This window comes from Arvicola amphibius, chromosome 12, assembly GCF_903992535.2.
Source record: "Arvicola amphibius chromosome 12, mArvAmp1.2, whole genome shotgun sequence".
NCBI classification, from domain to species: domain Eukaryota; kingdom Metazoa; phylum Chordata; class Mammalia; order Rodentia; family Cricetidae; genus Arvicola; species Arvicola amphibius.
In genome coordinates this window covers 123,722,399-123,749,534 of record NC_052058.2, presented here as the reverse complement: position 1 = coordinate 123,749,534, position 27,136 = coordinate 123,722,399, and the positions used below count along the sequence as shown (strand labels likewise).

General features: G+C 45.8%; 1 protein-coding gene across 3 annotated transcripts in view; it reads left to right on the top strand.

The window, feature by feature from the left end:
* The window catches only part of Sergef (secretion regulating guanine nucleotide exchange factor), a 220,660-nt gene that overhangs the window by 25,887 nt on the left and 167,637 nt on the right, over nucleotides 1-27,136 (top strand). For 2 of the 3 annotated variants that reach the window (XR_005283485.1, XM_038313677.1), the window contains exons 8-9: nucleotides 2,056-2,214; nucleotides 26,059-26,225. Coding sequence is in view for 2 of the 3 variants with exons in the window: in XM_038313677.1 (XP_038169605.1) it covers nucleotides 2,056-2,214; nucleotides 26,059-26,225 (326 nt within the window). In the remaining variant the exon portion in view is untranslated. The remainder of the gene's footprint in view (nucleotides 1-2,055; nucleotides 2,215-26,058; nucleotides 26,226-27,136) is intronic. The other variant, XM_038313679.1, reaches the window with a different exon arrangement.

The following is a 27,136-nucleotide window of genomic DNA, read 5'->3' as shown; positions in this document are numbered from 1 at the left end:
TGTGGGATAAGGTATTGTCTCTGCCCTCCTGTAAGGGATTCTTAGACCTCTGAACTCTGACGAAAGCCCATTGCGCATCATAGACCTGTAGGGTGTCAGTGTTTCAGGGCCACCTGTGATGGGAACTGTGTCATAAACATCCTCACCTTAGAGGTAAGAGATGGTGTCATAGTGTGCTGTGTCCTGTGTCCCACATCCAGTGAGTGTCAGGTGGAACTTAGAAATTCCTGAGCTATGGCTGTAATGATCCTATTTGACCTTTGATCAGTTTTGGGGACTATGAGACCACTGTAGGGCAAGCAGTGCTGTAAACTTTATAGGGAACTCACTAAATGAAACAGGCCTGATTCCTTGTCCTTTCACTGGCTGTGAGTCCTTGTTAGCCAGGTGATCTGAAAGAATCTTTAACATTTCCCAGGCTTGATTAGCTTATCTTTTGGGACAGTTCTGTGAGCCATATTCCAAAAAATGAAACAGATAAAATTAATCTTATTAATGCCTTTTCTTTAGAATATCCAAAATATTATTTAATATAATGGAACATTACTAATGAAGTATGCTTTTTGGTGATAGCTCTGCAGTCTGTTGCATAGTCTCATGTGTGCCAGCCACACTGCAGGTGTTGGTGGCTAGTGCTGTTGTTTAGTGCACGTGGAGACTGTCACACTGCCAGGACTGGGGAAGCTTATGGAGGGCTGCCGACTGATGTCTTACAGGCTGAATTACAGCCTTGGCTTCATTTTATTTGGTTTTTATCTAAAAATTATCTTTGAACTTGAGCACCTTTTAGACAGGCGTGCGTTCTTTGCTTGTCATGCTCACCCACCAGTTGTTTTCTGGTCAGCAGTGATGTTGGTTGTATCTTCCACCCTTTTGTGCCAGCAGCCCTCCCTTCCCATATTCAGCTGGTGAAAGCAAGGCTTGGAAAGGAAGTGATTTGTCCAAGGTCAATAGCTAGTTAGCAGATCCAGGAATAGCAGCGGAGTCACTTGACTCTGCTTGGCTTCCTTCTCCTGTTACATCACTGCCAGTCACTTCTGCCTCAATCACAGGAGTACAGATGAGCTCAGGGGCTGCCCAGATGGGCAGTGATAGCTCACTCTTTTCTGATGGACGGTGCAACTATTTTATTTTAAAAGGTTTATGCTTAAATAGCACATAATTTTTTAGCAGTGTCTTCTGTAGTCCAGGCTGGCCTTGAGCTAACTATGTAGCCAAGAATGACCTCAAACTCCTAATCCTTCTGCTTCTGCTTCCGGAGTTCTGGGATTGTAAGTGTGCACTATCACACCCAGTTTATGCAGTGCTGGAGATTGTGTGTGCCAGTCAATCACTCTGCCAACTGAGCCACATCCCCAGTCCCCAAGTAGTGTATCTTCTGACCTGTTATCTTAAAAGTTTAAGGATGTCCCACGTAACAGAAGGTAATATATATATATATATATATATATATATATAGTTTTACATTGAAAAAATACAGACAATTGGCTGATGAGACTCAGTAAGAGTGTTTGCTGTGCAAGCATGAGGACCCCAGTTTGAATCCCAGCATCTCCATAAAAAGCTGTGTTATGTCCACACCTATAACCCTAATGTTGTGTGGAGCAGAGACTTGGAGATTGCTGTGGCTTCCTGGCCAACAGCCAACTCCAGCTGCAGTGAGAGAACGCCTCGAAGGAATAAGACAGAAAGCAATAGAACAGGACATCTAATGTTTTCTTTCAGGCTCTCTACTCATGGATACATGCAACTCCTCCATCCTCCAACTTGTGCATATACCACTCCCCATGATTTATTATGTGCGCATGCATGTGAGCGCGCGTGCGCACACACACACACACACACACAGATATTATATACACTAGACCTTGCATTATGTACAGAATTTTGTAAGTTTTATATTTGATTATGTTCTACATAAATTTTGTATTGTGCATGGCACACTAAATCCTGTGGTGTAAGTAGGAAACCATTCCGCTTTACCCATTTCTTTTTCAGAGTTGTCTCCCACACTTGTGGGCCATGTTCCTCACCTCCCGTTCTCCTCTGTTTCAGATACAGGAGAACTGTATGTCTGGGGCCGGAACAAGCATGGGCAACTGGCTTCCTTGGCTGCATTCCTTCTTCTGCCCCAGAGAATAGATGCATGTTGCTTTCAGAATGAAAAGCTCACTACTGTCTGGAGTGGATGGACACACCTGGTAGTTCAGACAGGTGAGGGTGTGGCATAAAATTTGGGGTTGGGAAGGGCAGTTGTCCAGAACCTCATGAGTTAAAGAGGGGGTGAGGGACTTTAAATACTGGAAAGTGGAGGACTTGGTATCTCCCGCCATCAGCCAGATGTGGCTTTTCCTCTCTGGATTACATCTGGAAATGCAAGACTGGATTGGTGAGCTCATTCTGCTCCTAAGAGACCTGGATGTTTTGAGAGGACATCCATAACAGCCAACACAGCCCAAAGGTTGGTCCAGGTACTGGTGAGTTCTTGCCTGGCCATGGCTGAAGAGATGGCTTTATTTTTATTTCCAGCTGATCTGAGTTAAAACATCAGAAAGTATTGGTAAATATTTCAAATTGAGTTGGTAGCCGGTGCGGCATTCTGATTTAAACCCCAGTTTGACTCTGATGCACTGTGTACATTGATTGAGTCCTTGTGTTCCTCAGGACCACCACATGCCTGGCAATTCTGGGCATCTTCGCCTTTCCTTGAGTTGGTTTTCATCTCTTCCTTAGGTCAGATCTTTCTTGGCTATTATATTCCTTTCTTCTTGGATTTTGGTTTTTCATGGCCTCTCACTCCTGCTATCTAGCAGTCCCCACTGATCTACAGTTTCTCAGACAGTTTGATACCATGTCAAGGCCTTCTAAACTTCAGGGCTTCTCAGGAGTTCTCTGGCTTTGCTTGCTCCATCTCAGGCCCCAAATCCCTGTTGACCATTTTTCTAGAACTTTCCGGCTCTCAGGTTTTTCTCATAGCTTCAGCTCTCTTCAGTAAGTCACATATGCCATGTGCATTTGTACTTACGTTTTTGTGAGTACTCGTGTCTGTGATGCTTTTAGTTGATCTTTTCAAAATGTTAGTAATCATTTGGAAATGGTGGCCTGCCTAAGGAAGACACACAGTAACCTTCATGTTGCCAGGTGAGGGGATGCTCTTAGGAAGATTATCCATTTGAAAGAAAGTTGTTTTTTCCTCAAAGAGCTTCAGGTTTCTTAAACATAGCAATAGAAAACTTCATCTGCCTTTCCATCTGTTCATCTATCCATCCATCCCTATTTGTCCATTATCCAACCATCCACCCATAAATGTCTGTTTACGTGCCCTTAAGGAGCCCTTTAGGAGAGGCAGACCCATATCAGAGAATTCAGCACCGTTACAGTATGGGGCACGCAAGCACAGAGCCAAGTATGCAAGACAGTGAGTGATTAGGTGTTAACAGGTGGGCAGCTCACGAGTAGTCATCAAACGGTACAGTGCAGCAAAACACTCTTGCTACCATGCAGGAGTGAGTCTGTGAGTAATCCCTGTACCTGGTTAAGTGGCTGACTCTGAGAGACAGAAGTGGTGCTTCTTTGAAGCACTGTAGTGGAGTGGACCTCAGGCCGGGCCTGGAGCCCAGCCCTGGGGTGGGAGTTGGCAGCTGCATTCTTGCTAACACTGAGTCACTCCAGCTGCTTGGAATCTCAGCTTTATGATTCCACCTCCACTTGAGCATGATTTTTTTTTGGAAAGGTTCAGCTGTTTAATTAAGTTGCTAATTCAGCTTTCTTGTATATATGTACCTCACTCTGTTCCCCTTTCCCCCAAGTCAAGAATAGTTAAAAGCTGGGGTGTTTGGATATCTGGGTATTATATTGAATTGGGGGTGAATGGGAGGATCCTGATTCACCACTCTGTGCTCCTTGTAGCAGCCATGACAGTCTTTGGTCCGGCTCGATGTCATTGAGAAGAAGCATCCGGAGCTTCCATTTAACCAGACTCAGCTGCTCACAGTTATAGGATCAAGTTTTCCTTGCGGGGTCTCAAGCGGCTCATGAGTGCAAGACAGAGTTTGTTTGACTGTGTTCCTGAAGCTGCAGTGGAGGACCACAACAGCGCACAGCTGCTTGTGGGGAGGCATTTGTTGTGTGATACTGATCCAAGAGTGTGTATAGTGTATATGACATGGAACAGAACAGGGCACTTTGCCTTTCTCCTCCATAGTCTCAATATTGAAGCTTCCCCCAAAGGTGACTTTGGTCCTGCTGTGGACGTTTGCGATGGCTGGGGACACTATGGGCTATGACAACTGGGGGTTGTTACTGACATCCCAGTGGGTGGAGGTCAAAGAAGCAGCTGAATATTCTAACCTTGCAAGATGCCAAGGTGCCCCCTACTTGGTACAAGAGAAATAGGCAGTTCAGGTACTTGTATTGTCCAGGTGGAGACACAGTGCCTGGGACCGACGTTCCCATTGGCAGGTGTGTGGCCAGGGCAGTTTGGATGGCACCCGAATAAGTTCCCAGATGGTTTGTACAGAAGTGGGGATGCACTCTCTGCACTCCTGGGGTTTACTGCCCGCCTGCAGGTTTGCAGTGGAAAAATACTTTTCTGTGTTAGTCAGAGGCACTTGAAAAGAGGCCAGGAGGACCTGTTCTAATCTGGGAGAGTTGGCAAGGGTACCTGTGTCTCAGGCTGGTGAAACTGCATTCTAGAAACCTTTTCTGAGCTTCTTAATGTCCCCACCATCATTGTTCTCAGGAACTTCATGGGACTCCTGGGTGACTTTACCCAGCCCCGGTGACCTGCAGCTGTCTCAGAGATGTTCCGTTTCCTGACTGGAGATGTTAGACAAAGCTGGGTGGCAGAGTTGGGTGTTTCCTCATTTGGTGACCTTGTCTCAGCTGTTTCACACATCCTTACTCAAGTAGGATAGTAAACCTTGTCTGCTACATAGTGTGATTGTGTGGTTGAGAAAACCAATCTGTGAATGGTCGCAGTTAGCTATGAAGTGTCTGCACTAGTGGAGCTCCCTTGAGGCTGGACTGTGTAAGCTGATTCACTGCTTGGTCTTGTTTTAGAAGAGCTTCTGCTCCAGCAGGTCTGTGGCAAGATAGAAATATGCTGTCTTCTACACCGAGGACTCCTTGGCTGGCCAGGCCTGTGCCGCTCCCTGACAGGCTCTGTTCCCTCAAGTCTTTCACTCACGTACAGTAGGCTAGAGGCTTTATTGGATTTTCAAGGCTCTAGAAGTCCTCTGACCTCGTAGGTAATTTACCTGTTGAATTTGACCCATTATGGTTCTCTTCCCAGTCTGCCATTGCATACATCTATTTGTCTTATATGTTTAATGTCTAGGCTATAGATTCCATGAGAACTCGTTTAACTCATGGCTGTACCCTGGCACAGGGCTGCCACACAGTAGATGTTGAGTAGCTAATTACCTAGAGAATAAGTAAATGGTAAGAGGCACAAAGACATGATTTTGTTGTCACATGAACCTAGGTTTGTGCCTTGCTCCTGCTTCTCCCCTCCTGTATCCATTGGGTCACCACCATGGTTGCCTTGATACTTTTGTCCTCATGGTACTGTGGCCCTCCCTTTGTTTTGTTTATTTATGTGACAGGGTCACCTGACCTTGAACTTGTGATCCTCTTGCCTTCTCCTAGATGCCAAGATTACACCGTTCACAGTTTATGGGGTTCTGGGGATTGAACTCACAGCTTCATGCATGCTAGTCAGGTTCTTTACCAACTTAGCTATCGATTTACTTCTCCCATGATGAGAGCAGGTGAGTGCTTATCTTCGCCTGCCACTGTCTCTTCAGTTCTTAGCCCAGCACTTGTCATTCAGGAGGTCGTTAGTTGATACGTGTACAAATGAACAAGCCAAACTCCTACAAATACTTTCCCACATACATGTACAAATGAACAAGCCAAACTCCTACAAACACTTTCCCACATTAGAACAATGGAAAATTGCCAACCTGGCTTAGGATTAAATGAGTGGCACGGTAAAGCATAGGTCTGGACCCACATCTCCAACCACTCAGTCACACCAGCTTTCTCTGCTCTTTTGGAAAGCCCAGAGCTCCCTGGACTAGCATGCTGTGTTTTTCTTCATGAGCAGAGGTCTCTGTAAGTGCTCTGCATAGCTGATTCCACATTGTCCTGAGATGTGTGGAGACATCAGTGCTTACAAATGCCAAGTGCTGGCTGCTGCCAATTTGTTAGACTTTCAAGGGAATGCTCTTCACAGGTTTCAAATGTTATTGTGGGGTGGTCAGAATGTCTACAGTTCTTTGCTTTCCGGAGGCTGGAAGCTTTCCCTGAACCATGCGACATCCTAAAAGTAGCTTTGTGGTCTCCAAGGGATATGGATTGAAAACGTGAAGCCAAATGCAGAGAGCTCTTTGACTTTCTTTACTTTTCTGTGTCACCCAAGAAAGGCTTGGAGTATTGGATGCTATAGAGAATTAGAGATGGAGGAAGCATCTTCCTCACCTGAAAGGTGAGAAAACTAAAACCAAACAGAGAAAGAAGATTGGAAGCAGCCTTGGAAGCCCAGATCAGTTCTGCTGCCTAGGCAGTCTCATCTCTTCCCTTGCTGTCCTTCCCTTAGCATTTACCCTGGAACTTCTAGCTTGCCCACCAGAGATGGGAATGCAGACTCTTAAAAGGCGAGGCTGAGGAACCAGGAAGGGGAGTACAGGGAATGGGTGAAGCAGGATCAGAACTCAAGCCTCATGACTCTCAGTCAAGCACTCCTTTGACCCCATCCTTCTCTTTCCAGAGATAGTGAGATGTGCGTGATGGAAATCCAAGGGCCTGGCTAGACTTGACTCTTTTCATACAGGAACCTGTACTTCCAGAAGGCCCTGCTTCCCCCCAAATGGATATGTGTGTGGAAAAGAGCCTGGGGACAAGGTGCAGGAAGCTATACTGGGGATCTCAGAGGCAGTGTTGTTCCCTTCCTGATGGTTCAGCAGCAATTCCATGGGCGGCTGTCATTGTGATCACTATAAAGTGTGTGCACAGACACTTTCCCATAGAAGTTGTCAGCTGAGTATTCTTTTATTTATTTATTTATTTATTTATTTATTTATTTATTATGTATACAATATTCTGTCTGTGTGTATGCCTGCTGGCCAGAAGATGGCACCAGACCTCATTACAGATGGTTGTGAGCCACCATGTGGTTGCTGGGAATTGAACTCAGGACCTTTGGAAGAGCAGGCAATGCTCTTAACCTTTGAGCCATCTCTCCAGCCCCCAGCTGAGTATTCTTATCCTAACTTCACAGGTGAGTCCCCAGTTGATCGCATCGCTCTGGTCCATGTGGACGGACAGATCTTAAGCTTGAACTCACTCTTTTTGTTCTCATATGTCTCAGAGTATCTAGCTCCATACCTAAGCTGCTTTTATTCTTCAAAACAGAGCCATTCTCTAACTGTGGCCAATGGTATTTCATTGTCCCGGACTCTGAAGAAGGACGTTTAGCTATCTTGGATCCTTTAGCATTTGTCTATAGGATGTTGACTGTAGGTTGCACTCTGCTACGGAATGAAGGGAACACTGAAGCCCATAACTACCTTCAGGAAGCTTGTGGTTGGATGTACAAATTAAATATTTAGTAGAAGAATAAAGAGAGTGTGGCAGGAGGCCAGAGGAGTGGTCAAGACCTCAGGGGCTCTAGGGTTTCAGGAGAGATGGTGTCCAGAGGGAAGGACAAGCAATTGTGGTTGGGCTTTTGGAAGGTCACATTTTAATAGGTGGAGTGTGTACAAGTTGGTTCTTTTGCTTTTTCCTTCCCTCTGGTAAGACTCTCAAGCCTTCTGGCTCCTTTTTTACCATGTGCCAATAGGAGGTCTCAGACAGGATGACCTTTTAAAAAGTTTTTTTTTTGTTGTTTGTTTGTTTTTGTTTTTCAAGACAGGGTTTTGCTGTAGTTTTAGAGCCTGTCCTGGAACTAGCTCTTGTAGACCTTTTTTTTTTCTTTTTTTTTTTTTTTTTTTACTATACTTTATTATATGTGTTGCAGGACAGCTGCAGGGACTGCACATGTCATGGCATCAGTGTAAAGGCCAGAGGACGACTTGCAGGACTCAGTTCTCTCCTTCCACCACGTGGAACCTTGGGATTGACCTCAGGTTGTCAGATATGGTTTGAGGGACCTTTACCTACTGAACCATTTTGCTAGACCTGTTATTTTTATGGCCATCCTGGCTCCATAATTATATTCTGTGAGACATAACACTTGCTTAAGGAAATAATCAGCATAGAGAGATATGTTCAGACAATGATTATCATGCCATGCCCAGCAGCCTAATGTCTAATGAGCAAACACGTGAAACGAAGGGAAGTCGGTTAAAGACCTATGCTGTATACCAGGACAACATACTTACTGTCCTTTAGAGAAGGAGGCTGAATGTCAAAGGATAACCTTATACTGTCGTTCCTAATTCTTAACTCATGTTTTAAAGAGACTAGGAAGAAATATACCAGGTTATTATCTCTCATGGGCTAGAATAAAGTGCATATTGTTTTCTATGCTAGCAAGACTCTTATTCTCTCTGGTTCCTCCTCTTCTGTGGCTGGTAAGAGGTTGCAAATATTGGGATTCTTTTTTAAAAAATTCTTAATTATACTTTATTTATTTATACTTTATTATGTGTGTTGAGGGTGGGGGAGTGCACACATGGATGGAGAGATCGTACAATCTGACTGTATCCTCATAAACACTATTTCAAAGTTAAAATGAAAATGGCTCCCTCCTCAGTCCATGGGACTATCCTCTTACAGTGCAGTATGAATGTCCTTGGCAAGTTTTTCTTGTGGACCTCGGTTGAGAGGACTATCCCCTTACAGTGCAGTATGAATGTCCTTGGCAAGTCTCTCCCCATGGACCTTGGTTGAGAGGTCACATGGAAAAGAGGCAAGAGGCTGTAGCAGGAGGCGGGAAAAGTGGCCTCTATTTTTGGCTCAGTCATGAGTCAGCTTGATCAGCTTGGGCACTTTTGGACATCCGTGAGCCTTTGTTTCCTCATCTGCAGAGGGGAGCTGAAAGTCATAAAAGGTCTCAGTGCTCCAAAGTACATTTGTTCCTAAGGACAGATTTCCTTCACTCCTGTGGAGCCAGCTGAGGGCTTGAGCTGGTTCCTGGGCTTGGTCTTCTTTGGGGTTGGGCACCTTTGACTGGTGGCCAGCGCAGGGTGGGATAATGGGAGCCTAACTAGCCTTCTAATCTGGGAGGATGTAGAGACTGCATCTAGTCACTAGAGGGAAGCATTGTTTGATTTCATTCCCTGAGGAGCCTTGGTCTTTGTGTGGGACCCAGAGTCTAGTATTTTTAAAACACTTTGGAAATCACTCTACAAAATGTAACTAGATTGTAGATGTGAGCTGATAGAGGAAAGGGTAGCCAAGTGGTCTATGTAAAGTTACACATTGCTTTTTTTAGCCTGCTTATAAAACACAGAAAATGGCTGCAGACAGCCAAGAGTTTGAGAAGCAGGTCCTCTAAAGAGCAGGCGTGACCTGTGAACCCAAGGGATTTAGCAGCACAACATTGCAGAGCTCCTCTGGCCAGGTGCAGCAAGGCCTGGAGTCAGAGAAGAATAGATGTCGTCCTGACCAGAGCAGCTCATGTCTTGAGTGTGTGATGGAGTGCAGGAACTATGCATGCATACATGGCTGCTCCTGTCTTTCTTCTCCCATCTGATGTCTGCCTAGGCTGGGACTCAGCTTGTGGTGGGGCCCTGGTACTGCCCCAGGAAACCCCTGCAAGATGTTCTTGCCATCTTCCTCTCAAGGTCCAAGGACAGCAGTAGTTCCCAGTTATTTTTCTAGGTAGTACCCATGCTATCTATGTTCCTATTTTTCAGGGTTTGCAAGGAGTCCTGACAGTTTGCTTCCTACCTTCCAAAGGCTTTGTTTCCCCAGCCTCAGGCTAACTTCAGTTTTGATTTGCAAATGCCCACTCACACTAAACAGTGCAGTGAAGTGGAATTGTGTACTGTCCTGGGAGCCAGGCAGCCGGGGACCCTTGGGCAGGCCACCTCGTCTCTCCTCAGAAAGATCAGTTACTAGCTGCTGCTGTGTCATCTCTCCTAGAGGGGAAAACAGGCCATTGTTTCTGATTTGTGTTTAGCAAGGGTTACCCATTGATCTGTGACCTGGAACAGTGCAGGGTGTGTCCACCTGAGCCACCTTTGGAGTAGGTACATTCATTCAAGGGGCTTCAGTGCTTAGCTAATGCCAAGGGCAGCAGGGCCTGCAGGCCACCAGATGGCAGCAGTGGGCAGGCAGACAGCCTTGGAGACAGGTAGGTGGGGACAGTATTCAGAGTCAGAATTAGCAAGGTCAGAGCTGATGGGACCTCAAGTTCTTGCTAATCTTTGCTTATGAAAGGAACTGAGGTTGGGGTGGCCTCTTTAGCTGGCTGCTCTGTAGGAGAGTCAGAGATTGGGATCTGAGGCAGGAACAGGGTGGGGGCAGATGCAGAGTTCTTTGGCTCTCTTGATTCCTACTCTCCTACCCACAAGGGCAAGACTCTCCTCTCTTCTGACTAGTCCTTTGCTCATTAGTTCTCCTCCCAGCAGGCTGTGTTGTGGATGAACTTTGGGGCTGTCCTTTAGCCCCCAATACCCAAGAAACAGCTAGTTGGCATGGCCTTGCTGGAGACACACTGCAGAGAGTAACACTCAAGAGGGCAAGGCTGAGGCACAGAACCAGTGTCTGCCAGGTGCCCTTCATACACTGCTACTCTGCCCAGTTCTACTTTGCCGCTTGCAGGTTTCTCAGTCTCCTGAGCAAGGATCCAGATGCAGTCAGGGCTTAGTGGGGTTGAATGCCTTTTCTACAGTAGCACCGTTGCTTAAGAAACAGAGAGGACCTGTGAGTCCTGCTGTCTGAGGTCACTTCAGGCCATGTTATCCCCCTAACTGTGACCTCTCTGGGTGGGTAGCAGGTGCTTGTTTTCACTTAGGTAACTGGATGGCTTAGAAATAGCTTATTTCCCACAGTCCAGATCTCAAAAGTCTTACCAAGTGCTGGCAGATTCCCCTCTGAGTCTATTTTCCTGGTTTCCCCTGATGTGTCAGAGGAAAGAGCACTGATTCTCTTCATGACCTGGTTGCCTTCCACAGGCCATCCTCCCTTACGTCAGTACATTAGGGCCAGGATTTCAGCTGTTTCAGGGGGATGCTGACATCCAGGCTCTCACAGTTTCCTCGATCTTAGGGTGGGGAGGAGCGAAGGCAAAGCCAATGGAAAAAGCAGAGTTGTGGCAAGGCTGTCAGCCCTGCTTAGACTCGCAGATGGCCTGGAAGGCCCAGAGGTCACCGGCAGAGGGTTTGGGAGCCATTCAAGGAACTCTCCTCTTTCCTGGTGAGGATTGATTTGTTCCAGGAGCTTTCAAAGTGAGCATTAAGTGGCCAGGCTGTAATTTTGTCATCATTTTTAGGTTCTTGACACATGACACCATGCTTTACCCTTTCTTGGAGACCTTGCCTGTCCCCGTGGAGCGCGCTGTAATCAGTGACAGCCAGTTCCTTGAAGCGTTCTCAGTGTGTGCCAAGAAGACAGTGGTCCATTTGGAGGAATCTTGGAGGAATCAGCTCTTTTACAATCTGAGAAAGATTTTACCTTAGGAAGCTCTGAGGAGCAAGCTCCAAGTTCCAGTTTGCAGTTGCTGGCACCCTGGAAAAGCCATTTAACCTCCCTGGGCCTGTATTTCTCTGCTTGTGAAATGAGAGCCATGATCACGAACTTCTCTGCCTCACAGGGATGTGCTGTTCACTTAGTCATAGTTCCTTCCTGCATCCCTTCACACAAATATTTGGATTGACTTAGGCTAGGGAGGGCATTCCAGGCAGGGGGAAGACTGCCTGGTGTGGCCAGGCAAGGTGAGAAGTCCTTGGACACTTGTGGGTGTGGTGGAGTGTGTTCTCATTCTGTGAGGAGACAGTGGGGGTTTCTGTGAGGGACGGGATGGATGGTTATCAGAAATCACACAAGGACTCTTACAGGCTTCTCTGCCCAGGCCTCAGACTTGCTCTCTGCTTCAGGTCTTAGGTGCACTGGACTCTGAGGAGAGCCCTTTCCTCCAATCGGGGGTAGCTGTTAATATCCACGACACAGGCTGAGACTGGAATCACCTGACTCCCTGGTCTGTTTGTTTGACCTCTGGTCATTTAGCAAGCCATCACGTTACCTCCCATTTCAGAAATTATGTTTTATTTTGCGTGTGCTCTGTAAGTGCATGCGTGTGTGCAGGTGTCACAGCAAACATGACTCATGCAGAAGTCAGAGGACAACTTTCAGGAGTCAGTTCTTTCCTTCTACAATATGACTGCCTGGGATCAAACTCAGGTTGTTAGGCATGGCAGCAGGTACTTTTACCCGCTGAGCCCTCTCACTGGGGCCTTTGAAGCGTCTAGTAAGGACTTGAAAATGGCCATCTCTAGGGCTTCTCCCAGCAGCTCCCTGAAGAGGTAGAGGTGTGTGAAGAAAGGACCCCTCATTTATCAAGGTTAGTCATACTGTTAGGATTTATATACAACATTTCTTTAATTCCTATGGAAATATTGTCAAGGCCTGCTCTCATCTGTCATGTGAGGGACTGGAAAGAGGGTAGGAGAAAGGGTCACCTGTCCTGGTTACTGGGCCTGGTTTTGCTCAGTGTCAGCTATGAGGGAAACCATCATCTTTACAACTGTGAGGGTCAGACAAGGTGCTGGGTGTGAAGGGCCCATGTGCTTGCCAGTGCTATGTGTATAGGCAGGGCCTTATGTTCCTATTCCCAGCCACACTCTAACCTTGATTCCGTGGGGGCCTCCCTCCTAGTTGATGGAAGGCCCCGACCTTTAGTTCCATCTCTGCATATCCATCTTCCCATTTGCCACTGCACAAGGGGCAAACTTGTTTGTTTGCCATTTTGGTGAAAATACTATAGAATTTTAATGCTCCAAGGAGCCCTCTCTCTCTCTCTCTCTCTCTCTCTCTCTCTCTCTCTCTCTCTCTCTCTGTTTTAATTGAAAAAAGCAGAAGCCTAGGGGAAGGATGGCTTGTCCCCACGTTCCCACAGCTAAGGAACAGCAGAGCCAGGATTAGCACTCAGTGGGCCCTTGTCCAGCACCTCTCTACTCTCCACATTGCCCCTTTACAGGGAGCTTTCAAATGCGTTGTCTCCTTTCTGGCGGAAGAATCTAGTTTAATAAACTTCATTATCCCAGGCCCTTATGTAACAATGCTGTTTCCGGGTCCTGGCAGATGGCCCGTAGTAATAGCACCTCACTGATTCGGTTGGAGCTGAGCCTGTGACAGGAAAACTCCAGATAGTAGGTGTCTCTCTCAGTCTGCAGTAATGGAGAAGTCACCCTCTCTGAGGGAGCCACCACAGCTCTGCTGCTAATGGTTTCTGCTGGGACCAAATGTGACTGCCAGGTGAGGTAGTCTGAACCCGTGCCCAGGTTTTACACACGTTGCACCAGTGATTTGGAGGTTCTTGGCAGGTGGGCTGCTGGTAATGGAGGCTTGTTCTGGGGCTTGAGGGGCAGATGGGAACAGAGAGCAGAGCAGATTGAGAACGGAGGGCAGGCTGCCCACCGTGGACCTTCAGACAAGCCCTGTGCATTTAAGAACTGTGCTGGTCACACTGTCCACCAGCTCACGGTGGGCCTCTATCCCAGCCTCTCCCAAGCCCTTCTTTGAAATGACTGAGGTTCTGAGGCTTCTAGTTGGTATTATACACAATGAGTTCTCAGTGGCTCCTTGTGGTGATGCTCATTGCTGCCTCCTGCCCCATGTGGCAAGTCCTCAAGCCACTGACAGTACATCACCTGACTGCCTTGCTGCTCAGCTTTGTTAGGCCTCTACTGCATCTTTATGCTCATCTCTCTTAGAGAACCAAGGGCAGTTTTCCAGGGTTGGGGTTAGAATAACTTAAAGAGGTATCATATGAAGTCATGTCCACAGAGGTTCTCAGTGGTTGATCACAAATTGGCATCCCAAGGTGGGCTCCTGACCCTCTCTGTTCTTGTCTTGGTTTTTTTTTTTTTTTTTTTTTTGCCCACTTAAACACTGGTCACAACCATTGTCTTCCCAATAGGAAGATTCTAATTAGATCTCTCTCATTTATAAAAAGCCAGTCCTTGGGGAAGCTGAGGGGATAGATAATGTATTGAGGAGGAATCTCTTGAGTTTTCAGAAGTAAGATGCTCCCTTCCTCACACAGTGGGTATGTATGCTCTATAGCCTTCTCTGGCGCTAGCCTGTTCTTCCCTTGTACAGACTGAGGCCTCAGGCTGGGCTGTGTGAAGAGCTGTACAGTTTTTGCTGGAGGATCACCAGCTCTTTCTGCATGCCCAGGCTGCAATTTTCTACCTCTAGCCTTCGGCTGTGGCACTGTAAGTCCCTGTCATTAGTGGAGACAACGGCATCCCTGGCAGCAGGGCATAGTTCTTGGTCATTTTTCTTTCCTTTTCTCTCACTTTTTTTTTTTTAATTTCAGAAATAAAAACTGCTGATAAGGTATTTCTAATGGACAAAAACTGAAGGTGATGCCCAGGGCTGCAGGCATGCCTAGGTGTGGAGAGGGGAATTTGGAAAGGATTAAGGGGGAGGGTATGTGTTTGTCCACTGTGCAGTCTCTGGGCCTCCTAAGTATCCATTCTTAGAACATGGGCAGTGAGTAGGGACACACAGATTTCACTTCCCTGCTCTTTCCTGCTAAGAAGCTTCCAGGGAAAGGACTGAGGTAGGTAGTGATGGCGTGAGACTGACTGGTAGTTTTCTCTGAAGCTGTGGACAGCGTGTGCCAGGATCAGGGCAGCCCGGGCTCTTCTCTTAGATTTGCCCTGCTTGACCTTGGGGAAACTAATGGACTTTCTTTCTGGACTGACTGCATACGGAGTACTTAAGGTCCCTTCTTGTCTGGTGCTGGTGAGGCTGCACTAAGGGTGAAGAACTTTGAAGAACTTTCATGAGTGCTTAAGAATTACAAACCAATAGCTCTTTGTCCAGATAAGCAGGGTTCTGTTCTTGGGGTGGGCTCCCTCACATGGGCTCCATGCCTGTTCTCTGAAGCCCTCTTCCAGTCTGTTTTCCTACTTGGTGGAGGGCCACTGGGAAGTAGCAGACTGGAGTCCTGGCCCAGGCTCTGCCAGCGCATCCTGTGTCCTTGGAGGATCCTTCCCTTCCTTAGCCTCAGCTTTATTTTCTCTAAAAGCAAGTACTGAGACTTGCTTCTTGCCTTCATTGCACGGTATGCCCCTCCCCCACCTCGAGCCTCCTACCAGCTTTGTTCAGGGTGTGATTCTTAGCTGCAGAAGCCCTAAGGGTATAGTTTCCTTTCATGCTGGGAGGGAGAGAAGCAAGATTATTTTTTTTAATTACACAGCTAAGATTAGGCAGCAATCTACATTTTAAAGTGTTATTAATAAGAATCTAAAAGTGTTGGAAGAAGCTGTGGCGTTTGAATATGGAATGAGTTGGGAAACATCTGCAGAGGCACTGGCCTCAACCAGGGCATTTTCTTCCTAGCCAAGTGTCTTTTAGGTTGATTGGCAGGCTCAGGTACTGTTGGACCTCAACCTTGATCCTAAGGATCAGGAAGCCCGAGGGCCCAGTAAAGACTTCTCAAAGCCTGAAGACATGCATTCATCAGAGCAGGGTCTCATCATGGCTATTTAGAGAATAAAAGTTACAATGTTACTAACACTTAGTTTGTATTTAGATGTTGCTAAGTGCTTTAGTGTTTATTGGCTTTTATCATGGGCCTGAGAGTTAACTGTTACTGCTATGTGGATTGGCTAAGACTTTTAAGTTAGGGTTCTTCCTTAAAGAAGGGTGGCATTTGAACACTACAGAATATGTATATGTATGTATATATCATATGTATATATGCATATATGTACCAAACATAACGTGATACCCTACCAACATTCGCAATTTTTATGTCAGCTAGATAAGCAATTTTTAAAGAAGAGAGGAGGAGGGAGAGGGAAAGCAGAAAATGTGGTTTGCTATAGGGAAGTCCAAGCACATGGCCAGAAGTCGGTGCTGATCCTGGGGCTCCTCATGCTGCCTGTTCACTGTTCCTACTTTATTTCTTAGTAATTCATAAAAAAACCCCATATGTATGTTTTGTAGGTTTAACTGTCTTCCATTGGAATGGACTCTCCATGAGGGGAGGGAGTTGGTGTGTGTTCAGTGCAGTACTAGGTATGGAAGAAGTGCCTGTTCTGTAGACCTGGCTGGCCTTGAACTCATACAGAACTGCCTATCCCCCCCCCCCCCCCCCCATCCCTGTGCTGGAATTAAAGGCCTGCGCTACCACTGGTGGTCCAGAAGTGTTTATTGTGTATCATCCTCCAGAGGATACAGTCCATCATGGTGGGGAATGGCATGGTAGCTGAAATGCCTGGGTCTATTCTGTGGGATGCTTTCAGCGCAATTACATCTCTGTAGACCAGGAAACAGGAGAGCTCAGGCCAAGATTCAGGTAGTGCTTTACCCCTCAAAGCCTGTAGTTCAGTGACTCATTTCTTTCAGCTCAGTCAAATCTTCTAAAGTGCCACAACCTTCCAAGACACCAAAGATCAAGTGTTCAAACACACGAGTCTTTGGGGACATTGCACGTTGCCTGACCAGAAGGCAAGCTACTAAATGAGTTAGGATTGGGGATCCTTGGAGGCCTTCCATCGGCCTGGAGCTTTGTTCTTTCCTGTTTTTGTTTGGGACTCTGCATGTTGCAGTCAGATCTGCAGCCCCGTCTGGCCCATCCTGATTTCTGATTTGGTGGCTGTTGAATGGAGTAGCTTTCTGTAACGTCTGTGTCTTGTAGGACTCTGATCTTTGCCGTATGGTAAGAATGAAGATCACCCCTGGCCTGGCTCCCTTTGTGCCTCTGACCCAGGTCTGTGTCTTTGTGACTGTGAACACCCTGAGAAGAGGCAGTGTGCCTAAATGAACAATGACTAAGGGATGCTGCCTTTGCTGCCAGGTGACTAGGTCTCTTCCTCACATTGCCATGATAGCTGCTGGCTCTGTGTCCAAGACCAAACCTCTCTCTGGGTATTTATTTTCTCATCTCAGATGTGAGGGTCAGCCGACTCATTGGGTGCTTCTGTGGGTTAATTGTGACAGTATGCATAAGGATGGCATGGATTAAGTGCCTTCAGAGTACTTGCTTTAATATTACCGATGCTTTCCCATTTGCAAGCTCTGTGGTTTTGATCAGGTCATTTAACTTGTGTGACCTGTTTGTGAAGTGGGAGTGACACCTATCACCAAAGCAGTGTTCCAGAGTCAGCATCTCATGTAGCTCAGGCTGACCTCGAACTGTTGTGTAAGCTAGAATGGTTTGAATTTCTGCTCCTTTTACCTTCACCTGCCTTGTGCTGGGATTACAGGCATGCCTCATTTTTATGGGATACAGGGATCAAACTCAGGGCTTTATGCATGCTAGACAAGCACTTGACCGACAGCTCCCTCCCCAACCGAACAGTCCATTCTTGATAAGTAAATTCCCACCATGCTCTCACCTTTTCAGGTAGTCTCTTTGCAAGATTGTCTTTCCTTTGAAGTTGAGAAAAGCACAAAGGAAAGTTGTATTCCTGTATTAACCTTTCCTATGTGAGATTGTTCATAATGTGACTTTGGAAATTTGGGAAATTTTACTAAAATTAGAATTTATCATCGAATCTCAATTTTTATTTGAATTATCAACTATATAGGTGGCCTTCGAAATTAGAGTGAATGTCTCATTTTATGACAGACTGAAGATTCTCAAGGTGTCAATAAAATTAAATAGCACATCACTCATTTGACCCTGAAGAATTTGAGCCACCATTATTGAAGTTTTATATTTGCATATGTCTGAGAAGTTATCTATTTGAGCCTCTTCATTTTATGGATGGGAAAGTCGGACTTTAGAGAGAAGGGCTTTTTCCAGGCAATGCAACCTGGGATGAGGATCTGGTCTCATGAGCGTCTCATGAGCCGTTGGCCAAAGCTTCCTCCCTTCCCTCCTGTCCTGTTCCTCTGCTCCCCCTCCATTCCCCTTTGGCCTCATTCCTCTTTCCCTTTCTTTCTCCTTCCCTCTTCTCTCCAGTTCACCTTGCTTTATATCTCTTCTGTTTTCCCAGCTTTAGTTGATCTGTATCAGAGGCTTCTGGTGTGCCACTATGTTGAATCTGGGGCAAGGGGTGGGAGGGAAAGAAAGGAAGAAAGGGAGGGAGGGAGGAAACATATATGCAGACAAAACACCCAAACATATAAAAGTAACTTTTAAAGAAACAAAGGAAGGCGGTCCTGAATCCTGTGGTGAAGCCTTCATTTCTACTCTTCGTGGTAGTGCCTTTGACTCTAAGACTGTGCTTGGGGATGGGGTTGGCTGAGAAGATTTGCTGAATTGCTAGCAACTGTGGGTATGATCATGGGCATCCTTGATCAGGCTGTGTTACTTACTTTAGGAAGCTAATACTGACATTGGCTCATATTGCCATATATATATATATATATTTTTTTTTTTTTTTGGTTTTTTTTCGAGACAGGTTTTCTCTGCAGCCTTTTAGAGCCTGTCCTGGAACTAGCTCTTGTAGACCAGGCTGGCCTCGAACTCACAGAGATCCGCCTGCCTCTGCCTCCCGAGTGCTGGGATTAAAGGCGTGCGCCACCACCGCCCGGCTCATATTGCCATATTATCGCTGCCTTAGTCACTGTTCTATTGCTGTAAAGAGACACTATGACCTTGACAACTACTACAAGAGAAAGTATTTAATTGGGGGCTCGCTTACAGTTTCAGAGGTTTAGTCCATCATGGCTGGGAGCATGGTGGCAGGCAGGTAGGTACTGGAGCAGTATCCTGCTAGATACTGAGTGCTGCATCCCTACCTGGCAGGCAGAGAGAGATGCTGGGCTTGACATAGCCTTTTGAAACCTCACAGTAACACCCTCCACCCCCACCCTTACTCTCCCAGTGACACACTTTCTCCATCAAGACCCCAGCTTTTAATCCTTTTAAAAAGTTCTGCTCCCTGGTGACTAAGCATTCAAATATATGAGCCTATGGGGACCATTCTTCTTCAAACCACTGTCTGATTCATGCAAAAGTACCCTTGAAGTAGCCCTTCAAGGGCCATGTTGTTATTATAATTCTGCAGATGAGACTTAGGGATAACATGTAAAGTTGGAAAGCTCAGTAGATGTAAAGGAGAGGATGATTAGATTCCTCTAGGAAACAGGTACTTCTTGAGTACCAACTCTGTGCCAATCTCTATTATCATGGAGCTGGCTTTCTAGAGGAGACAAACATTAACCTAACAGTTCTTCCAATGCATATATATTTCTTTGTTAAGATAAATGCTCTCAAAGCCTTGAGCGGGGATTCTCTAGGTTATTGCACAGACACATCTGGTTTGGGTTAAGGGGTGAAGGTGAGTAGGAGTTGACCAGGTTAGTGGGCTTTATATATAACCTGAGTGACAAGAGGAGCATAGAGGATGGGGGCCTATGGGAAGTATTGGGGCACATAGGATGGAAGCTGTTTGGCTTGCTTGCTGGCACCTGAAACCCTCTTCCCTATGCCTATATCAGTGGGTGATGCTGGGTGACTTAGTTTCCCTCCTGCTTGCTGTGATAAAGTGCTGTTATAAAAGCAACTCAAGGGAGTTTGCTTTAGCTCACAGTTCAAATTCCAGACCATCATGGGGAAGTCAAGGCAACAGGTGCTTGAAGCAGCTGGTCACATGACATCCACCATCAGGAAACAGATAAATGTGCACTAAAACTCAGTTTGCTTTCCCCATTTGATATAAACCAGGTTTTGAAAGGCTGTGCTCACAGTTAAGATGAAAGAGCAGAGAATGAGTTTAACAAGGTCACCCTTACCTTCCTTCCAAGGGCGCAAAGCACATGTCACCAGAAAATGGCTAACTACAACCAGAACAAATTCACAAGCTGACAGTGACTTTTCTTATGTGCACTTTCCAGAAGGACTCATAGCTCCCTGGGGAGCTGGATTGGGAGGACTGAAGAGAGAGTCTTGCCTCTGTCTGACCCATGGATTTCCGTTTGGCTAATGTCAAATTGTTATCATCAATGATGGTCTGCTTCCTTTTTGAACAGTCTTTTAAGAAAATATGGATGTTCCTCTCACCCATCTTTCTGTCACTTTAAGACCCCTTCTCTGGAAGGAGTGCCTCTTTGCCAGGAGCTCCTGGTAGCAGCCACAGCACCTGCTGTGACCGCAGGGCAGACAGTCCTGGATGGGTGGGGTAGGGTGGTGAGGACAGAGCTTTACCACCTTCTTCTGACTGCAGAGGGCTCCCTATCCCTGATTGTTTGCTTTGAGACAGGGTCTCATTGGGTAGTCCTGGCTGGCCTAGAACTCATTATGTAGACTGGACTGGCCTCAGACTCACAGATCTGCCTGCCTCTGCCATCTGAGTGCTGGATTTAAAAGGAGTGCACCACCACTCCTCGCTACCACCTTCCAGCTTTGTGCCTGGTTATCTTTCTCCCACTTAGGAGCATGTGATATTTGGTGAAATGTTTGCCAAAGCTCTCAGAACAGTTAAATAACTTGATAATGAGATCATTTTTATGACTTATATGAGTGAGACCCTTGTTCTTGCAACTCTGCTCTACCACCTCCCACCAGTCATGAAATGGTGAAATCTGAGTGTGCTGTTCATCTCCTCTTTCTCATCTAATGTGGGGTCAAGATGTGACCGTTTTTCCTCTTTTCCCCTTTTTCCCTAGGAATTCCATCCTGGTAGGCCCCGGCATATCCTAGGCTCTGTTTCTAGGCTGGTTCCCTTCTTTAACTTAAAACTTCTGAGGTTTGGGTGCCATGTCCCTGTCAGTACATCTCTGCCTCCTTCTCATGCCTGGGTGGAGGACCAAACACTGTGCATTCAGCATATAGAGACGATGTGCTTAGAGCAGTGCCCAGTGTGCTGTCAGTGCTACAGAAGTGCTGGATGCCAACTGCCTCCTCAGGACGTGGGCAGTCCTTGGTCGGAGGATGGCCACCCAGGCATTCTTTCAGGAGGCCCCATACTTGCTTTAGGCCCGCAGCCTTCCCAGGTCTAGCTGCAGCGGTTTCTGCAGGGAGTGTGAGGGACCAGGGTGTGATGTGAATTCTGCCACTTCTTTTCTAGTTTTCTCATGTTCTTTTAAATTTTCTGAGTTTTGGGTAAATTTTATTCTCTCTATATACATATTCTACACAGGGTCTCACACTGTAGTTCAGGTGAGCCTGGAACTTCCTGTGTAGTCCACCAAAGCTTGCCTCTTAGATCAATCCTCCTGACTGCAGATACAGTGTCAGTCACTGTGCTGGGGTTATCTTGTATATTTTTAAATAAGGATACATAGCCACAATTTATAAATGGTGAAACACAAGTGTACATTGTAATAAAATAACTGAAAGTACATATATTGGCTAACAAACCTTATCACTAATAAAGGATGGCAAGCAACTGAGTTTAGGGACCACTTGGTCTTTTCCTGTGGCCAAGTGAGCCTGTCAGTCCTGAAGCCCAGACTTCATCCTGGGAACCTGCTCCTGCTCCACATGGGGCTATGAATTTCTCTGCATTGCTTATCTCTTTCTTGTTCTTTCCTCCTCTTTTCTAGTTTCTTTTCTTCCTCAGAAGTTCATCTTAAATGGCATTTATCCCATCACCAGAGACATTTCCAAGTTCCAGCTTGAGTGGAGTCCTCCCTGAATGTTCTCTGTAGTCCTTACTGCTCACTCAGCCCTGCTGTTTTCTGTGTCTCTTTCCCATGTATCATCTCACATGGTCATGCCTTTACACCAGGTCTCACCCTCTGACTTCTCTTTGAGCTCCTTTGGCATTTCTCTCTCATGTATCTTTTATTTGTAGACACATACCTAAACTTTGTGGATGATCCTAATAGACTTATTTTTTTTAGCCACATTAATACATAATTCTTCACTCTGAGGAAAAGGGTCATTTGTTAGCTCCATGACCCGACCTCAGCTTAGGGCACATGTCTGTCTGCTGCACACTAATGATATATATATATATATTTTTGGTATAGAGATTATTTTTCTTTGGCTCTGGGTGACATAAAGACATAGTCTAAGTGTTGAGTACAGCTAGAGTTCTGAATTCTTCATGGCCCTCTGGAAGTGTCTTGCTAGTAGGAGAAGCTGTGGAGCACACAGAGCATGGCACTGCCTCCTTGCACGTGGATATCATTGTTGTATACTCCATCAGACTCTGGGTCAGTGTGTGTGTGCATGTGTAAGTGCTATGTAGTGCAGGTGCCTCTTGAGGTCAGAAGAGAGCATTAGATCATTTGGAGCTGAATTTACAGGTAGTTGTTAGTCACTTGATGTGGGTACTAGCAACCAGATACTTGTAACCACTGAACAATCTCTGCCTGCCCCATTGTTTTAAACCTTGATCCTATAACCTGCTGTTGGAATTCTACTGAGCTATTTAACTTCTCAAGTCATTTAATTATCTTAGTAATCTATGTCAGAGTTATGAGACTTCTTTAGACTGGTGTCTTAGGACAGTACTGTCTCCCTAGGAGGCGCCCTTTACTTTCTCTTTAAAAGAGGAGTCCTCTTCTTCCCTTGTGAGCCCTCTACTCTACAGTGTTTTTAGTATAAACAGACTCAGAAGAGGGTATTCTAAGCTTAGATTTGAGGCTGTTGGGTTGGCCTGCTTTCTGCCTGTCTCTTCCAGAATGTCTGTGGCTTCCCCAGAGAGTATGAAGATTAATTAGTTAATGTTTGTAAAGTGCTTTAGGTGGAAAGTGCTATGTAAGTGGAATAACAGTTGAGTTGCCATTGGAGATGAAATGATGATGGCTCCATAGTCTGCCAGTCTTGCCTGTCTCAAACATCAGTAATCAATAGCAGAAAGTTTTAAGATAATTTGCTTGATTTGAAAGAAAGGATTCAGTTTGCCATTTATGATAATACAGTTCTTTCTATGGTCCTGCAGATAGCAGTTTGCTACTTCTTCCCAGCCAAGAATGTTGGAGTCCTTAGGAAGCAGTGGTTGAGCTCAGTCAGTAAGAGGCTTGCTGTATGAACATGAGGACCTAAGTTTGATCCTCATTCAAAAAAGCCAGGCACAATGGTGTGTGCCTGTAATTCCAGTGCTGGAGAGGCAGAGATAGGAGGATACTAGCCAGTCTAGCCAAAGTGGCAAACCCCAGGTTTAGTGGGAGACTCTGACTCAAAAAAATTAGGTGGAGAACAATTGAGAAAGATGCTATCCAACATACACACATGTATGCACTCGCGTGCGCACGCACACACACACACACACACACACACACACACACACACACACACACACTGGTCATCTTCAAGACTCTCCTACTAAAGCAGTCTGATTATAAATTCTGACCAGCGTAGATAGAGGGACAGCTGGCCAACTGGGCACCAGCTATTTTCAGTCTAATCCACATAAGTGAGGGAGGAGGGTCTCATGATTGTTCAGTGACTTGAACCATAACAGATGCAGCATAGGCAGCTTATCTGTGTGCCCCTATGCAGGTCACTTCTGAGCTTAATTTTCTTAACTGTTCCATGGCAGTGTGGCAGTTAGAGAACACAAAGGTGGTGAGTTTAATCTTTTCTGGGAAAGTTGAGGGACCAGGAAAGGTTCTTGGGACCAACAGTATATACGTAGACTCAGTAGGCTGCAATTGCCAGGTTATGAAGGGCAACTGGAATAGAAGTTCTCTCGGTTAGGAAATGGTAGCTGCAGCAAAAGGAACAGCATGTGGCTGTGCAGGGTCCAGTGCTCCCAGTGTCCCATTCCCAATTGCATAATGTTTCCAGTACCCTGTGGGCTGTACAGACTTGGTTCTTGTCATGGTCAGTGTTCTATTGCTGTGAAGAGAGACCAGGACCATGGCAATTCTTATAAAGGAAAGCGTTTAATTGGGACTGGCTTCTAGTTCAGAGGCTTAGTAGACTCATGGTCATCATGGTGGGAAACCTGGTGGCACACAGGCAGATATGGTGCTGGAGAAGTAGCTGATAGTTCTACATCTGGATGAGCAAGAAGCAGGAAGCAGGAAGCAGGAAGAGAAAGATACCGGGCCTGGCTTAGACATCTGACACCCCAAAACCTGCCTCCACTGACATTCTTCCAACAAGGCCATACCTACTAATATTGCCATTCCCTGGTGACCAAGCTTTCAACTATAAGAACCTTTGAGGGCCATTCCTATTCAAACCACTACAGTCCCCTATCGTAGGAAGCCTGGAAGATTTCTGTGTATCTGTCTTAGTGCCTGCTACTAGGCTGAACCTGAGAACTCATCCCTACAGCATCCCATATGTCTGTGGTCTCCTGACTCTTCTGCTATCATCTTGGGCTGTTTCTTAGCTGACACTGGAAGCCATATGTTTTGTGTGGGGCCAGATGAAGCTTTGATACCAAACACAGTAGCTTTGTCTTGGATTTAATATGCATTACTCGGTGTTTTGTTTCTTAAGCAGAATTTTCTTTGTTAAAATAAACACAGATAAAGAATTTATATGGCGCACATGGTTATGCATATTTATTGCAGAGAATCTGTTAATAATCTATGCCTTGTCGGATTTTGAAATTCTGTTGAAATAACAAAGGCAGCACTTGGTACAACTGAATGAATTTGGTGAAATCTCTCTTATCTGGGGAATGAGAGGCCGTTGCTCCTTTTCCAAACCTCATTTTCTTCTGTCATCTGCAGTGCTGGCTGGCTTCCCACATGGTGCTGGGGAACTGAATGCATTTCTGGCTCCAAATAGCTCTTTACAATTTTCTCTCTTGCTCCCTTTATTCCAGCACACAGATATGCTTGCCTTGGACTGTTAGGATTGCTCCTTTGGGTAAAGGAGGAGTCCTTATGTTGCTAGGAGGGGCAAACATGAAACCAGCATTGAGTTGGGGGAAAGCTCTGAGAGATTTGAGGAATGGGAAACTTCAGTCAGGATACAAGGCCCTGGATTGCTTAGGAGGGAGGAAAGTTGAGACCAGACATCTGGGCAAAGCAGAAGGAGGGGTGGTGGGTCTGGGAGAGAGTGGGTGGGCCACCAGCATGGCTGGCATTTACCCATGAAGCCATCTCTGTGCAGGAGCATCATAGGCCTGAGACTCTTCCTCTGAGTCTGACTGTGGTCCTCTCTACATGTTTGTTTTTGGGAGAATTCTTTAGTTTCTCTGAACTTTAGTTCCCACTTATATGAACAGATAAATATTCAAGACTTCTTTTTTTTTTAAAAAAAAAAAAATCTCTACCTGTGTGTATATGCATGTGTGCTCATATGCACGCACCTGCATGTTTGCGAGAGTGTGGGCCATGTGCCATGGTTACAGGCCTATCTTGGGTGGTCTTCCCCTTTTCCCTGGTTTGAGACAGTCTCTTGTTTACTGTTGTGTGTGCCAGGCTGCCTAGCCTGTAGGCTCCCGAGCATTCTCCATTACCTCCTTCCATCTCTCCATAGGAGTGCTGGGATTGCAGATGTGAACTACCTCATCTGATTCTTGACAGAACCTAGGTCCTCATGCCTACATGGCAAGAAATCTGAGCTACCCCCCAACCCAATGCTTGTAGATGGAAATTTCTGTCCCGCCGATCCACAGCCATTCAGTCTCAAAGAAACACACAAAGGCTTACATCAATTATAAACTGTTTGGCCTATTAATTCAGGCTTATTATTAACTATCTCTTACAACTTAAATTAACCCATAATTCTTGTCGATGTTTAGACACGTGGCTTGGTACCTCATTCTCATCTTGCTTCCTCTGCATCTGTTTAGTGGCTGACTGTCTCTCTCTGCCTTTCCTCTTTCCCAGAATTCTTTTAGTCTGGTTTCCCTGCCATACTTCTGCTTGGCTACTGGCCAATCAGCCTTTTGTTAAGCCAATACAAGTGACAAATCTTTGCAGTATACAAGAGCATCTCACAGCAATGCTCACGGTCTTTATGGAACATGATGAATAAACATTCACATTTTCCCAGTGACCCTTCGCTTACCCTGGAGAGCATCTGGAGAATGTAACCTTCATTCAAATTGTGTTTGTTTGTAGAAACTGGCAAGGTGTTTACCTGGGGTCGAGCAGACTATGGTCAGCTAGGGCGGAAGTTTGAGTCTCCTGATGGCCACAAACCCGACAAACTAGATTCATCGCTTGCCTTTTGGAGGCAGCAAAGCAGTGTGCCTTTGCCTCTGCACTGCCTGACAGGAGCAGCCAAGGTAAGTGGTGTCTTCCTGCAGAGGCAGTGTGGTGCTTTTCTTGTCTCACAGTGAAGGGTTTCCTGGGGGCCCACTCTACATCAGGTGTTATCATCTGTTCATACAGGAATCTGAAGGGGTTCTTGCTCACAAGAAGCTAATGGTTTAATATAGTAGAAAAGTTGGGTTTTGGTTACTTAGGTATCACTCACTATAAGGCAGACTGTGTAACTCATTTAATGAGGTTCAGAATCCAGTATTCCAGGTACACTGGCAGGAGAAGTTGGATTCAATTGGAGGGATTGACTTAAGTTTGAGAATGGCATGGGTTTGAAGTAATCCTTGGGGGATGGATGGGACTTAAGCAAGCACTTGGAAGAGAGAGGAGGACTTTTAGGGACATAACAGCTTGAACAGTGATGCAGGGTAGGGTGTGAGGAAAATGTATGAGGCCTCTAACAGTTAAATTGGCTAGGGCATGGAGCCCTGAGAAGGTAATATCTAGAGTTGGGGAGTGGCTGAAACCCAACCTAGGAGGCCTTAAAGACAAGCTAAATATTCTACACTTCTGTTTATCCTAGAGAAGAAACCATTGTAGTCCACTTGCTTATTCAAGCTGCTTTGATTCTCTGAAGCATCCTCAAGTTCTACATTTAAGGCAGGAATCTTAATTTCTCCAGGTTGTATGTTTCTGGCTCTTAATTTTACTTTACTGGTGTCTTTTTGTTTGTTTGTTTGTTTTCAAACATAATATTTTTATTGATTTGGGGGGGGATTTCACATCATGCACCCCGATGACTCACTTCCCAGTCCTCTCAGGTCTGCCCCTCTTCCTTGTGACATACCCTCCAAAAAAAGAAGAAAAACAACAAGAACAACAGAAAACAAGCCCAATTTGTGCTACTCATATACTCACTGGAGCATGGCCAAAC